Source organism: Curcuma longa, chromosome 20 (assembly GCF_044706935.1).
Source record: "Curcuma longa cultivar G26 ecotype Majalengka, Jawa Barat chromosome 20, ITB_CL_G26_1.1, whole genome shotgun sequence".
Classification (NCBI taxonomy): Eukaryota; Viridiplantae; Streptophyta; class Magnoliopsida; order Zingiberales; family Zingiberaceae; genus Curcuma; species Curcuma longa.
This window is the reverse complement of record NC_133880.1, coordinates 809,302-826,201: the sequence shown is the minus strand read 5'-3', so window position 1 is coordinate 826,201 and position 16,900 is coordinate 809,302. Positions and strand designations below refer to the sequence as shown.

General features: G+C 36.1%; 1 protein-coding gene and 2 pseudogenes across 1 annotated transcript; 2 read left to right on the top strand and 1 right to left on the bottom strand.

The window, feature by feature from the left end:
- The first annotated feature begins 1,151 nt into the window (after window positions 1-1,151).
- On the top strand, window positions 1,152-5,253 carry LOC141813145 (uncharacterized). The gene is made up of 6 exons (XM_074701053.1): window positions 1,152-1,460; window positions 1,824-2,003; window positions 3,355-3,436; window positions 3,833-3,940; window positions 4,015-4,173; window positions 4,905-5,253. The coding sequence occupies exons 1-6, from the start codon at window positions 1,209-1,211 to the stop codon at window positions 5,099-5,101; spliced, it is 978 nt and encodes a 325-aa protein (XP_074557154.1). The 5' UTR covers window positions 1,152-1,208; the 3' UTR covers window positions 5,102-5,253.
- Window positions 5,254-5,905: 652 nt separating this feature from the next.
- Window positions 5,906-9,191, bottom strand: LOC141813497 (uncharacterized; annotated as a pseudogene).
- A 487-nt stretch (window positions 9,192-9,678) lies between these two features.
- Window positions 9,679-16,900, top strand: part of LOC141813496 (zingipain-1-like) — a 15,112-nt pseudogene continuing 7,890 nt past the window's right edge.

The window sequence follows — 16,900 nt, the reverse complement described above, 5'->3', positions numbered from 1 at the left end:
TGTCTATATTACCATTGTCTTGTGGTATTGTGGACCGGATTTATAGTATATGCCAGAGCTTCATGTGGATGACAAAGCACCTCTCCATTGCATGGTTGGAGATGTGCAAATCCAAGGAGGAAGGAGGCCTAGGCTTTAGAGACTTAAAAACTTGAAATCTTGTATTACTAGCAAAGGCATTGTGGCGTATCTAGAAAAAGGAAGACACCTTATAGATACGATCGGTCTACCATACTTACCTTTAGCAGGTAGGAGTGTGGGAGTGGCAAGTTAGGCATGTAGACTCATCACTTATAAAGAAGATATTGCATCTTTGAGACACCATCCTAGCATCAATTGGTTTTGCAGAGGGAGTAGTACAAAGGTTGAACACATGGTTTAGTTGGCCAAACAAGGGCACAAGGCATGCATATGAAGTTCAGGGGCCCGAGTGACAAGAAGTCATGGGCGCATATTGTATGAAAGCAGTACCTACAATCGAGCCATGCTTTTACACTATGGATGTTGGCACATGGAAAGCTACCAACCTGAGACAAGCAAGACCACTCGGAAGGCAGGAGCTGTACCTTTTGTGGGCTAGAGATGGAGATGTAGGAGCATATATTCTTTAACTGCTAGTTGATCAACCAACTGTGGTTGAAGATTCGATAGTGGTTTGACATGCAGCACGAGATGGACACATACAAGAGAATGTCGTGGGACTTCAGACGTCGTTATAGAGAAACTAGCAGTTTGACGAATGCTTGTCACCTTGCCATGTTATCTATAATTCACCTTGTGTGACAAGCAAGGAACATGAACAAATTTGAGAGAGTGAGTTTTGATGTAAAGGTGGTTTTCAAAAAAATACAAGTCCATGTATGCAAATCTTTCGACATTTGCTCAAACTTAATAATTCGTCTAGCTACCTAGGGATACTTTTGTATGTTCTAATATTTTATAAATGCATTGCCTTCCATAACAAAAAAAAAAAAAACGCAACAACAAAAAATGATGAGCACAATATACAAAATTTGAATTATAAGTCTACTTATACAGACTGTGAAACCCTAAAACCTAATTTACTAAAATGCCATTTTTAAAACAAAAATCTTTATTATCTTTTCATCCAACGGTGGGACGCTCGTCCAAGACTCACTTTTGCAGTTCTACTGCAATTTTGCTGCTTTGTCTTGTGAAACAGCGTCACTCTTTGCTGCGAGAACAAGATGAAGGCGGTGGTGATCACGAACCCTGGCGGCCCGGAGGTTCTTCAGGTTCAGGAGGTGGACGATCCGGCGGTTGGTGACAACGAGGTCCTCATCCAGGTGGAAGCCTCCGCCCTCAACCGCGCCGATACAGTCCAGAGGAAGGGCTTATACCCGCCGCCCAAGGGCGCAAGCCCTTACCCAGGCCTCGAATGCTCTGGTAAGATCATCGCAGTAGGCAAATCCGTTACGCGCTGGAAGGTTGGTGATCAGGTATGTTGACCCTCCCTGTTGGATTACTGGCTCTGTTGGTCTTCATTTATTGGATTGAATTTTCTTGCAAGAGTTCATTTAATAAGCTAAGTCGGTAGTCAATTTTCAGTTTCAGGCTAAGTTTGGGTTTCTGGCGTAACAAGCCCTGTGTTATTTGTCTCCTGTAGATCTACCTTGATTTTGAATCATAATTTGGGTGCTTTCGGTGTCTATCGCCATTATTGTCTTATTCGCAGTTTTGGGATCAAAATTTCGATATCATCTATTTAATCATACTTTTTTCTTTAAAATGTTTAGGGATCAAAATTTGGTTCTGCATTAATTGTGAATAACATATGACCTAGTTCACTCCATCCTCTGCAGGTATGTGCCCTTCTAAGTGGAGGAGGATATGCGGAGAAGGTAGCGGTACCAGCTGGGCAGCTACTTCCCATCCCAGAAGGAGTGTCTGTGAGAGATGCTGCTAGTTTTCCGGAAGTTGCATGCACTGTTTGGTCAACTGTATTCATGATGAGCCGATTGTCATCGGGGGAGACCTTATTAGTAAATCTCTCTCAATTCTTTGTTGTATTGTGTTATATGTAATAATTGAATCACATATAATAGCCTTTGGTGTGTCCTTGAAGGTTCAATACGAAATATGAAATCTTAGTTGTTTGTAGTGTTCTTTAAGCTGATTGGAAGAAATGCATTTGATTGACGGATAGTTAGATCATTATTTAGGACATAGGTAATATGTTGGCATGTGTTGCTATGGAGGATTCTCGATATGTGGTGTAGTTTAGATGTTATCTCTTATGGTGCTATTGTCAGTTGCTGATTAGATTAGTGAAAAATATGTTGAGAAGAGAAGAATGTCTTGAGAATTAAACAATTGAAAATTTAAGGGCACTAATCCAGTAAGTATAGTCTTTAACTTTGGCCAAATCAGCTAATATTAGTTTGTATTAGGTGGATTTTCTCTAATGCAGCCTTCTGGGACCAGACTTAAGTATGCTCCTTTTTGGCATCCAATCAAATTTCTGGTTTGTCCTACTTAAAGTTGGGGTCTTAAGGTTCAACTCAGGTTTAATTCTATCTGTCCCAAAATAAAATCACCTTGTTTTGACCCAAAATCAAATTCAGCTGAGATTTTTTTTTTTTCAAATGTAATGAGTTAGATAATATAAAAGTATTTTAGTTTGACAAAGATTAGTAGATTTGTGTGGCCCTTGTTTGGAACTACATTCAAAGACTTAATGGTAGTTGATACCTATGAACTTTGAAAAGACACTAAATCTGTGTTCTTGTCTGGTTGTTATTAATTTTTTTCCTCATATAATTTATTGCAGAAGAGTTAATTGAATATTTCAAATATTTGAAATTTCAAAATCAAATCACTTTGTTTGCTTGTGTAGCAACTGCAAGGAGAAATTCTTAAAACTAAGTGACATTTTATCTGTCATAGTTTGTCAAACTTGCACAGAGGCAGGTGATCAGTTCATTTTGTTATCTTTAAAGCACACTTGTAAGCGAAAGGAATCAATGTCTTGGTGAGCCTGCTCTATAAATTGTTATACAAACTTATCCATCAGCATTTGATTATAGACCACAGGAACTATCTGTTAGAAGGTGGAATTGTTATACCTTTATTTTTTTTAGCAATGACCACAAATTTTAGCCATTGGTTTTCCCTCTAATATTTTATTCATTTCAATCTCTTGTGACCATGACAAAGAATTTTTGTTAGCTTTATTTGACTACTAGAAGTTGAGTGCTCTTCTTTGTGATAAAGTTCCTCTTAATCCTGGAAAAGAACTGTAAACTCTCATGAACTAGGATAAAGAGATAAGCTTACACTGATAGTTTATCTTTGTATTTCACTATTACTCATCATATGCGATTGAACTTCTAGATTCATGGTGGATCTAGTGGAATTGGTACCTTTGCTATTCAGATTGCTAAACACCTTGGAATCAGAGTATTTGTCACGGCAGGTATGATAGTGTACAGAGAAAATTTACCTTGCATGTAGAAAATCATATTGTAGCATGAAATGTTGGCATGCACACACATATATGGCAGCCATGAAGAAACATCCTGGCATGTTTGTATTAATCGCCTTTGACAATACATACATGGCACAAAAATCTTTATAGTATCTCACCTAATTATTAATCAGTTTTGATAAGTAAGAAAATAAAATAAAGATGAAGCATAAATATGATCAATTAAGCCACTTGGGGGCTTGTTAAGAGCAATTATTGGTTATCTCATAGAAATATCAAGGAATAAGCTTTGATCCTAGTCACGGGGTTGCTGGATTTAATCTAGAGGTTTGTCTATTTACTGAATTTGAAGAAAATATTTCATTTCCTTCATATGAATTATAGGTACTGAAGAAAAATTGGCTGCTTGCAAAAATCTTGGCGCTGATGTTTGCATCAATTACAAATCAGAAGATTTTGTTGCAAGGGTGATGGAAGAAACTGGAGGAAAGGGTATGGTATTGATACTACACAAAACTTGCGAGGCAATGAAGCTATCTAAAAGCCACTAAAAATCTGTTATGCAGGTGTAGACGTTATATTGGATAATGTTGGTGGGCCTTACTTGCAGAAAAATCTTGAGAGCTTGGCCATTGATGGTAGACTTTTTATCATTGGTTTCATGGGAGGAGCAGTGACACAAGTAAATCTGTCTCGTCTATTGGCAAAGCGCCTTACCATTCAATGTATCCTCTCTGCCATTTCGAGTTCATTCTCTTATTCTACTTGATTCTTAGAAAGTTTTGAAACTCATGCACATATAACTTGTCTGTGTGGACTCAAATGAGTATTTTTACGGTACACAAATGTAGATCTAAGTGTCTAACACAACTATTTTGAATAACTGTACACGTGATCAATGGAGTTGCTGAGTGTCCACTCCGAATGTCCATATCCAAGATTGAGGGAACAGACAAATAGTCCAAGTATTAGAGGAATTTGCCCCTAGTTACCCTTGTTGTCAGTAAATTTTCACAAAAGCGTATAGAAAGTATATCTACAGCGAATGGTGGACTTGCTGAGGAATAATTTGTTAAATTTTGCTCAACCTTCGAATGTCATTCATAGGTCCCCAATATTGTTAGAAGTGAATATGTTGGTGGCAGATCAGTTGCAAGTCTTCACTGTTCATATATGCAATAGGTCTATGCTTGACTAGTGATATTTTCTGGAGGCGATCCAAGTAGCAGCCTCAACTATTTTGTACTCTTTTGTTTTTGTCTTCTATGTTCTTAAACACATTTGTATCTACTTCAAACAGATGGTTGCTTTGCTAGACGAGGGCATCTTATCAGGAACCTCATAATCTTACTGCTTTATTTTTGCTAAATGTTAACTTATGGGAAACACTGGCTATGCGCTTAGTTATCTGACATGTGGATTGTTCTTATTAATTTCTTTTTGTTTGTTTGAACAGCTGCTGGTCTGCGAAATAGAAGCCTTGAAAATAAAGCCAAGATAGTCGCCGAGGTGGAGAAGCACGTCTGGCCAGCCATTGCAGCAGGCAAGGTGAAGCCTATTGTATTCGAGACCTTTCCTCTGTCTGAAGCTGCTGATGCTCACAGGATGATGGAGAGCAGTGCTCATATTGGCAAGATACTTCTAATTCCATGATCATAACTCATAAGAGGATTCATTCCATATAGATCTGTTGAAGCTGTCAAGTGATAGATAATGAAACAGATTATAGACGTGGAATACACTAATATCATGATTGAATGATGTGTCAACTGAATTCCAAATAATAAAAAGTGGTTGTGAAGAAATTACTTGGCAGATCGATGTGAACAATTTAGGCAGGTTCTTAGAATGGATTGTATTATTAGAATCAACATAAACTATATAAATAATATAAAATTTATATTATAAAATATTTAAATAAAATTCGTAGAAATTCTAATCTTTATGACTTGTTTTTTTTTTCCAATCTTAATTATTCTGTTTAACAGAACTTATTAAGACAGCGAATTGTAAGTCTCCACACTTCTTTACTAATATACTTATTCTTCTAGTTTGTACACTAATTTTTGCATTGTTCGATGGTATTTTTCTTTTTTCTAGTTTAGGGAAATTTAGATTCTCTTGCATTTGTTAAATGTTTTTTTTTCTCCCTAAACATTTTACATATGAAATTCTTATCGATACATGCACAGGGAATATAAGTGAACAGTCGCAAGTACACGTCTGCTGATCATAATTGTCACACGTTTATGCTTCTTCACGATATCCAGGGCTTTTGTTTTGAGAAATCCTTGGCCAGGATATTTAAGTCTATTCTTTATTTGCTACTTCGATTTCCTGTCTTTGGTTCTATATATATTGAAGTCGCATTGTAGGATCACTACTAATACTTGGAAAATAATGTACAACTGTCTGCAGATGAAACTCTGTTCTTGTTTTTTTATTTTCCAAATTTTTTTAGGTGAAATTATTAGAGAATGTTTCTTCCATGTCAGACAGCTTTTTGGCATCTCCAGAAATTGACCCATGGCCTGATCTTTTTAGCCTCACAGTTGGTAGATGGTAGTTTTGATTGTTCTGGTGTTAATAGTGACCAAATGAAGGCAAAGGTTTCTTAGCCTCTACTTTGTCGACAGGTTCAGCAAGTAATATATGAAAGCTTTGGGTTGATTTCATGCTCTCTGGATTGAGTTTCATGTTTTGGGTCTTTGTTTCACGGCCTTTCTTCTAAACACTTATTGAAGGGATTTGCCTCAAGATTATTATGTTGAGAATTTATCATATTTCTCACGCAGATGGTAAGCTTGATAAGTTTATTTGGGTTCTCTAAGCCTGGACAATCTTGGTATCAAAAAGGAATTCGACATGATTTTCGAAGTGTGGACTCGAGCTGATAAACTTGATAGAAGGTATTTGCCTCATAGAAGGGTCTCTAGCTCCTAGCAGAGTTGCATGGGCTCAACATCCTTTTCGCTATAGAAAGCCAATCTCCCATGATTGAGGTTAGCATTATCCTGAGTTTCTATGTATTTCTGATTTCTTCTTGAAAAACCTATTCACTTTGTGCTACTACCTCTACCTGATAACTTTCTGTTCTTGGTTTGCTAGTAATAAGGTTGTTTTATGGGTCACTGATGATTTTATGATTCTACTTGTAGCCTCTAGTCTTTCAAGGTCACCCATTAGGAGAAGGTATGACTCCTTTAAATATTTACATAGTTCTAAACCTTTTTTATTAACTTTGAAACTTTACTTTTAATTCTTGTGTTTCCTTAATTTATTGAGGAAACTAATCTGTAGCATAACTAAGTGTTTCATGCTTTAATACTCCATAGACGCTATTACTCAAGCATGGAGACATATATTGTATACAAACATTTTTTATTTGATAAATTAATGCAATAAAGATGGATCCATTTAAAAATAATCCTAATTTTCTATTTTATTTTAAAGTAGAATAATTTATTGTTTCTCATAAAAATCTAAAGTTTAAAATTTCAAATTGTATTGAAAATTTAGTCTATCACTAGATTATATTATATTGTGTTGTTAAGATTTTGATATTTATTTAATTTAATTGAATTATTAATGATAACATGAATTAATTTTACTTATATGTATATGGTATTCCTTTTATGTAATTAAAATTTGTGAACTAAATTTCTTTAGTTGGAGGAAGGGGTTGGATATGAAAATTTTATTTTCTTTAATTGCTTATTGTGATACATTTTAAATTTTGGACGATCAATTAAGTTAAATTGAACCAACTTATTAGGTATGGACTTATAGGATTGAGATCTAGTGAGGGCTAATTAAGCTTTGGGAGACTTCATTAGGTAAGTACAAAGATTTTGATCATATGGCTTCAAACTAAGATCGATTAGGACTTATAACTATTAAATTATAGCTAAACCAAGTTCATACTTTGGATGAGCTATTCTAGTTGTGTTCATTAAATCAATGAAAATGTTAATTTCATATTTGTGCCACTTCATCTTATATTTTCTTATCTTACCTTGTGCTATCACAACTCTATCCTACTCTCACATTTGACTGTTGGATCTTTGTTTCCTTTGAACCTCCCTTCTAGGGTTTGCAGGAACGGTTGCGGCGATCATCGCAGACTTTTCCGTTCTAGTTCAATATCATTTTATAGAACGACTGCAGTGCGGATTTGTAAAAAAATAAAAAAATTAGTAAATTTTTAAAAATAAATCTACAAATTACATTAGTAATAAATATAAAATACATGAAATCCTAAAAAATCAATACATCAAGACATAATTATCATATAATACTAATATTATGAGACAAATATAAAAAAAATATACCTTATCACAACTAATACCACAAAGAGTGACAGAATGAACCAAATCTTCATTATATTATTCTTTAGTATCATGTTGATTAAATTGATCTCCAATATATGAACGTCAATATAAATTAGTATTAAATTATTCATATGAATATTCATTTAATTGAGTTGATAAAAGATGTTCAAAATTAGATGATTGACTTTGTAATAATGTTTCATCATGATGACTGTAATATCTAAAACTTTGATACCCAACAGAACTGCCAATAGCACTTGACGATTCACGATCACAACTATGTTGTCCAATATTGCTCCCAAAAGATGTCAAATAATCAAGAATTACATTCTGCGCATTATCAAAATAACTCTCAAATCCATGATGTCTAATTTCACTTGTATAGGATGGTAAATAATTAGATGATCTATCAAATGAATCGTATCCGAGTTGATCGCTACCATAGTATCCATATCCACTTAATTGATATCCAATTGGACTATGCCCATATAAATTCTTGATCCATAATCATCTTTTATTGGAATTCATTGGTTCCCTCTCAAAACCAAATATTTCATATGTTCTTCAACACCCATATATTGTCGTGAAGATCCAATCGAATGTTCTTTATCATCGACATCAAGAGGTTCTGATAAACTTATCAAAAAGTGATGTTGTTCGTCAATCCCAAACTGATATCCATGTTTAGTATCTTGTGTTGCATGATATTTTTCATAACCTTGTGCCCATGTCATACCTGTGTCATGTTGATCATCTTAATGACTTTGATGACCATGATGTCCACCATAACTTTGTTGATTATTTCCATCATTTGAATCATCACTTTTATCATTAACTTCACTATCATCTCTTGATAAAACTCCTTTTCCTTTCAATTGTGTTAGACTTTTCTACATTATTCTTCTTTTTTGAATGACTTGAACACTTATACTTGTGTTATGTTCTTTAGTGTATGATGCTTGAAGTGTTTGATTTAACCATGCTAAATCATCATCTTCTAAAACTGGTGATTCATTATCTCTTGTCCATTCATTTAAGATGTCACATCTTGAAAATCATGATTGAGGTTTATCGAGCTGTAAAAATCATCTTCTTTTCTATACATAATGTTCTATAGCCTAAGCTGCATATTGCAGTGAACATAAATTAATTTGTGCAACTTTTTGATTAGCCAAGCGATTATGAAACTTTGTGTGTATAAGAGACCACATACTCCAATTTCTTCCACATCCCAAAGATGAGCATGTTTGACTTAGAACTTTTATTGCAATTTTTTAAAAGTGTGGGACATCTTCACCATAATAGCTCCACCATTCAGTTGAGACAAATAAATCAACATCGTATAAATTTTTATAATTATAAGTATTTGTAAAATTTAAATTTAAAATCCGAGAGACTTTTTTAACTATCATTGTTGTTTGTGAAAATCTAAATTCATCTATCTGGTATATGAGTAATTTAATTTAAAAAGGAGAAGAAAAAAAATTATTATTATTTATGTTTGGGAAAAAAATAAGAACATAATTATTATTTTTTACCTCACTGCTAAAGCTTGTGCATTTAAGTCTAGGTCCAATCTCTTGATTATAACAATCCTCATTTAACTCCATCGTTATAAACATAAATTTCAGAATATCGAAGTAACGAGTTTAGGAAATATGTTGAAATACCAATAAGATAATAAGAAATTAAAAATTAAAAATTTGTAAATGATTTTGATATACTCTACAATTTAAACAAATAAAGTATATGGTTACTTGTAGCATGTAGATGTTGGTGTGATTGATTGTACCATTGATTATCAATAATATCCCAATACGATTGCCAATATCCGGTGTTCTAGTCTGAGAACGAGGGTGGATCAAATCCTTGACAAATCACCTACGGTTGACTTTTATGATGAATCAACAACAACTCTGCAATGTGGAGCTAGCTAAAGAGTTGGCGAAAAAAGTCATGTTGAAGGAGTTGGTCGCTAAGGAGTTGACCACCAGGGAGGTCGGCCACAAAGAAGTCGACTATGGAGAAGTTAGCTATGAAGAAGTTGACTGTGAAGAAGTAGGCTATGAAAAAGTCGGCTGTAGGAAAAATCGGCCATAGAGAAGTTGATCATACGTTCAAGTTAGAGTAGAGAAGTGGATAGAAAAATGAGTGGAGAAATGACATGAGATAGATGATCATACATAGCATAGCCTCTCCTCACAAATGCTCAGAACCTCTCTCCCCTTGCCTTATATAAAACACTCGCAACGGATATTAGAAAATAAGCACAGGACATGCGGATTTACTTGGTTCCTAACCCCCCAGGGTTAGTACATCCAAGGTCTATATACAGGAGGCGCTCACCCACTAGTAGTCTCCTTTTTGAAATTTTTTTTGAGACGGAGAAATCCTTCTTACAGTCCAAAATAATAATAAAGAATAAGTACAAATAAGACAACTTAATAAAAAAAGTAAACTCTCGTGTAACCGATTTGGAAGTTCTTGAGTGCGTCACACCCTTCCTGGAGCTTCCCCGGTCACACAAGCAGGATGTCATTCATGTTAGCAGCACCGCAAGATGAATGGTTGTATCAATTAGGGTTGTTTTGGTGCTCCACGTTAAGGCTCCTTATATAGACACTTCCAGATGCCCGGATCCCTTTTTGAGCAACCCGAATCGATCCTATCTTGATCCAATTTTGTCAATTTATCAGAGCCGATTCTTCTTGATCTGGGCGTCTAGACCGCTTAGGCGCTTGAACCGCCTGGGTGCCTGGAGTAACATCCGGGTGCACTAACCTAGTCAACTTAGGTTTAGCTTGAGTTGACCTGGGCTTGGTTTGACTACTTCTGTTTGCTTCCTTTTATGCTTCTTTAGTCTTGCTTCCAGCTCCTGGTTCCTGCAAAATAAACATACAAACATGCAAGCAACCTAAGCCTTATATGTAGTCTGTTTGACCTACTAGGTTTATCTAAGCCTTACTTTGTATGTCTAACCTACTAAGCTTTCCCGTGCTTAACTTTCAGTTAGAACTAGTCACTTCATAGACTTCCCACCTACCAAACATCCGATCACCCTTGACATGTTTGGACTTTTTCTTGTCTAACCTCCGATTAGGACTAGTCACTTTCATAGGTAGACTTCCCACCTGCTAAACATCTGGTCACCCTTGACCTGCTTGGACTTTCCTTTGCCTAATCTCCAGTTAGGACTTCCTTGCCTAACTTCACTCACCTGGACTTTTTGCCCAACTTCACTCACCAGGTCTTTCTTGCCTAGTCTCCAACCAGTACTTCCCCTGCCTAGCCTCCAACTAGGACTTGTTCTGTCTAGCCTCAACTAGGACTTCTCCTGCCTAGCATCAAACTAAGACTTTTTACCTGATCTAACTGACTAGGCCTTCTTGCCCAGTCGAACTAACTAGGACTTTTCGTTAGTCTTCTGATCAACTCTGATTTGACTAGTCTTCACTCACATCCAAATATCAGATTCTGTTTAGATCAACCCTTGGTTAAATAGACTAGACCTAAGTGTATTGTTAAACATCAAAACCCTAGGGTCAGACTAGTGCTCCTTGCACCAACACTATCCTTGATAGAGGAAAATCTGTAGGCGACTCTGTCCTTGATAGAGAAAAATTTATAGATGACTTTATCTGTAGCAGAGGAAAATTTATAAGTGACTCTGTCCCTCATGAAGGAAAATTTATAAGTGACTATGTATAGGTGACTTTGTCCCTGACAGAGGAAGAGTTGCACTATCTCAGATTGTGAATAATTTATTATAGGTGACTTTGTAGAGTTGTACTATCTCGAATAGTGAATAATTTATTGTAGGTGACTCGTCCTTGATAGAAGAAGAGTTGCCCTGTCCCTACAGAAGGAAGAGTTGCACTATCTCAGATAATGAATAATTTATTATAGGTGATTTTGTCCCTAACAAAGGAAGAGTTGCACTATCTCAAATAGTGAACAATTTGTTGTAGGTGACTTTGCTCTTAACAGATGAAGAGTTGTACTATCTCAGATAGTGAATAGTTTATTATAGGTGACTCTGACCCTAACAAAGGAAGAGTTGCACTATCTCGATAGTGAACAATTTATTGTAAGCAAAAATAAAAACAATTATCATATATTCTTTTAAGGGTGCTTTTTGAAAATCATAAACATAGGAAATAATGCAATGACTATGTTAAGAACATACCCACAACTTCCAAAAGAATAATTTGGCAAGAAAACAATCATATGAGATATGTTCATACCAAATTGAGCATAGGTAGAAAAAGATACTTCCTTCACCAAATGTATAAACTATGATATTGCCATTGAAGAAAAATGAAATTACAAAAGATAAATGTGATATTGAGAGATAGGTGACTTATTTTGCTAGTGAGGCAAGATAAGTTAACAACTTCTTGAACTAGCAAACATTTGAGGTGACTAATCCGATGGAGCAGCTTATGTCAGTTTAGTTCAGACACTGTGTCGAACATCTTCTCCACATTCTTGTACAGAGAACCTGCAAACTAATAGATTCTGTATCTAATAATGTGAGCAAATGATGACACTGAGATGAATGTTGAGCCATAAAGATGGAAAATTTTGAGTTCACTCATTCAACAAGAGAAGTTGTCCTTGCTTGACCAATAAACAAAACTAGGCTCTGATCGTCCAATTGGTTTTGCACACAACTCCAAATAACTCAACTAGCTGAGCAGTATCTTGCACATTTTCTCATGGAGTTGTAATTAACCCATAATATCCTGACTCAGCCAGTAAGAGTGACAGATCAACGAAGGAGGGAGCACATGCATCGAGGCCCATCAAGACAACAATAGCGGACGGTATCCGACTTTGCAAGGTGCACAAGGGCGGTGACGAATACCTATAGGATCGAGAACGAGAGGGATGAATACGTATGTTTAAGGTTTTTTTCTTTGTTTATAGAAACACAAACAAAGTCGTAGTAAAATAAAGATAAAATACAATGCAATAACATATTTTTTTTACATGGTTCACAATTCAACGACTGCTACTCCAATACTCACAATCCTTAGATCGTATACGAATGGACAATCTACTAAAAAGCTTCTCTCTGAAATCCTTCAGAGAAGAAGAGAATATGTACAAGAATAAAAAGGAGAGTAACATGCTACTACTTTTAAATATAAATGCAAGAATTAAATAATACCTATAATAATATATATAGGATATAGTGTAGGTTGTCGGAGAGTCTGACGGTGCAGTTGACTCAACCCTACTTTCCTTGTGCCTTTGATCCAATCAGATCACTATTTTCGTATTTACTCATTCAGTCGATTGATCCTTATGATAGGTTGACGAATCAATAGTGTTGCCTTTACCGCACAATCCGATTTCATCCGATTTGAAGTTTCCAAATAGGTTTCATCGACTAATACTTATTATCAGTCAATTGAACTACTATTGCCTTCTTTGCTAGATCGCATCCGACTCTGAGCTTATCCACCTTTTTTTGTCAACTGAATATTCTATTGCCTAGACGTTCAGTTGATTGAATCTATCTGTTGATTGCACCTGTTGTTCAGTCAACTGATACCTTCAGTAACCTTGAGTTTTATTGCCCTACAAAACAATGTTAGAATAACAAGAATAACAATAGTAATCCTGTAAAATAAAATTAGAACAATTTATATATGCATGTATTATTTGACAGATAGACTGTCTGATTTTGACTTAGAAATCTCTATTGATTTCTGTACTCGGATCACTGCCTAAGATGGTCTCTATTGAGACACGTTTTCACTATCTTTCAACATAGAAAGACATCTCAATGACTTATCTTAACTCACCTGCCAAACATTTGATCCAGTTGACTTGTTTAGACTTCTTCTGCTTAGTGTTTGATCGACCCACTAGGGTTTTCCTTACTTGACGTTTGATCCAACTTGACCCATCAAGTATTCTATTAGATCAGCTTATCTGGTCTTCCACATGGTGTCTAGTCCTTCTGATCCACTAAGGCTCTTCTTCCTAGTATCTGGTTCAACTGACCTACTAGGGTTTCCCTATTAAGTCTTACATACTTAACACATACATCAGTTCACAAGTCTATTCTAACTTTAAACTTCGGGTCATACATCAAAACATAGGAGTGATGCTTCCAACACCAATAATTTCTCCCTTTTGATTTATGACAACAAGTTTAAAGTTAGGATTGAATATGTAAAGTCCAAGCATTCTCTCCCTAAATGTATTGCTCAACTTCAAACTTTCTTTTTCTCCCTTTGACATACATCAAAAATAGGGGGTATAAGCATAATTAAACAATCATCATACCAAACATAGTAAGCATCCATAAAAACATAAGTGATAAATACAGAACATGAGAGAAGAACTACATGTCAAACAAAGCATAAGTATAAATAAAACAAGTAAATCTAAGTCTAGTCCGATGGAGGAGGTTGCTAACTGATGTGCCAGAGCCGGAGAAAGTCAAACATCTCCTCCTGCTGCTGCACGTCTAGTTGCTACTGCTGCTATTGCATCGCTAGTTACTGCTTGAAAATAAGGATAAGACGCCCTGTCGATACCCTCTATACGTCCATCGATCATATCGAGTCATCAGTAAATCTACTAGAACTCCCCCTGAAAGTATGCATACTACTCTGGAGGGGGTGCTTGAGTATAAGGTGGTGGAGGCAATGGTAGTAGGGGAGTCATGCTGTCTCCCGAGGGCATAGTGAAGATAACAAGCTCGGGCTCAGGTTCAACAACTGGCTCATCGTCATCAAATGCTATCGCTGGTGATGCATGACAATGTTGCTCCTTGTAGACCAAGGCTTGACTATGTACTTCTATCCCAGCCAATGACAACTATCTACGCCTATCCTATCATACTAAACAGATATGGGTTTAACACTGCATGTGGTAGTGTTAATCCCCAGTGTATTTAAATATGTACAAATAATATGATAGTATGCCATGTGTACTTTTCTGAAGGAGCTACATCCAGAATAGTAAATGATGGTCTTAAACACCCAATGACTTATGTCTATGTTAAGACAGTGTTTAAGAGCATATATGAGAAACAGGGACGAAGGATAACCTGGTCTCTATGGGATAAAGGCAGAATGCACCCAACAGTTGCTTTATAAAAAGTATTGTCTTCTGGCCTTATGTCAACTGAGTTCATATGGCTAGGTCGAGGTCCTTTAATAAAACCAAAGTACATCAGATCAAGGGTAAGATGAGCATAAGGCTCAGGGAGTGTCTCAGGAAAGTTTGAAAAATAGTAGAGATCAACATTTGTTATCCGACTATTTCATTTTGTTGAAGTGTTCTAGGACATGAGAACTCACGGTGATAGGTTTGTGAACTTATGAATTTTGAACTCATCTCCATTATCACTTCTAATTCTCTTAATTTTTATGTCCTTTTCATTTTCTATTTGTTTGCCCAAGTTATTAAATAATTCAAAGGTTTCATCTTTGTGTTTTAAGAATTTTATCCAGGTGCATTTAGAATAATTATCAATTATTACTAAGCAATATAAACTTCTAGTAAGTGATTTAATTCCATGTGAATCAAATAAATCTAGATGAAGTAGTTCAATTATGTTACTTGTTCGACTTTGGTTAGTTAGTTTATGTGTTGACTTAGTTTGTTTTCCTTTTTGACAAACATTACATATTGTCTTTCAAATTTTTTAATTTTAGTAATCCTTTAACTAATCCAATTTTATTTAGTTTTGAAATATTTTTAAAGTGGGTGTAGGTTAGTCTCCTGTGTCATAGCCAAGTCTCCTCTTATTGTGTCAAATGACACTGAGGACCTAGGTAAATTGATTGAGTAAATAATAGTTTGCCTAAATCCTTTAAGTATTATATTAAGATATTTAATGTAATTAATTAAACATTCAGAAGATGAAAATTTAATTTCATAACCAACATCACAGAGTTGACTTATATTAAGTAGATTGAAATCAAATTTGTCAACTAGTAAAACTTTCCGTATGAAAAAATTAGACTTTAGTTCAATGTACCTATTCTGATTATTTTAAGTTGCCATTGTTTTCAAATGCTATTGATTCTAGTTTTTTTTATGAAGGGTAAATATATCATTAAAGGGAAATGCACGAGGATACAAAAGCACTAATGATGCCAACTCATGTCATATCCGACGAACTGTCAGATCTGATCCGCCGCCAAAGGTATACTGTACATGTTCTCACATGAATATCATCCATATCACTGTCTCTCACTCTATCATGCATATCACTGCATGTCCACATCCCAATCCCGCCTCGAGTAGTTGTGCTGCCCAATGCTGTCATCCTGATGCTGCAAGCGCTGATACCGAACATCCTTCAAATACTACAGTCGTCCCATCGCAAGTGCCACCATTGTTAATCGCCATCCCTCTCCAAATAGATCGCCAGCTCCTCTAATCGTCAAGTGCCGTCAGCTGCCCTCCAAGTGTCACAAGAACCATCATCAAGGTCCTCCATCCTCTATATCATCCCCTCGTACAGCTTTTCCAGTAGTCAAGTGCCGCCAGCTGCCCTCCAAGTGTCACAAGAACTGTCACCAAGGTCCTCCATCCTCTGTATCATCCCCTCATACCAGGCTGCCATCTTCATCTGTTCGTCCGTCTTCGGGCACAGCCCGTCAGAGTCCCTGTTGCCTTGTGTGTCACCATCCTCTAGTCTGCCATCCACCTGCCACCTCCTCCAGCTGTCATGGCTACTCAGTGCCCAAGCTCCCCGAGCCTAGCAAGCCCAAAGATCTGCACACTTTTAGCAAGTGGCTAACTATCAACAGATTTGACATGTCTTTATCGTAGCTGTTTGCTAGGGACTAGATAGGCCTATTATGGTGGACCTATTCACCCTCTTAGGTTTTTAGGTAAAGCCTTAATCATAAATGGATTTGAGACGTCTTTACCGTGAGACATTTGCTGGGGACTAGATGGATCAAAGCAGGTGGATCCATTCACCCTCAATGCAAGTATGTATATACATGGATGTAAATGTATGCATGTATGGATGTGAATGCAAATATGAATACATAATGAGTCATGTTCCTGCATATGTGATGATACAATGGTCGATCCAAGCAAGTATGCGTCGGAATATCCTTAGCGTGCTCCGATACGTGGT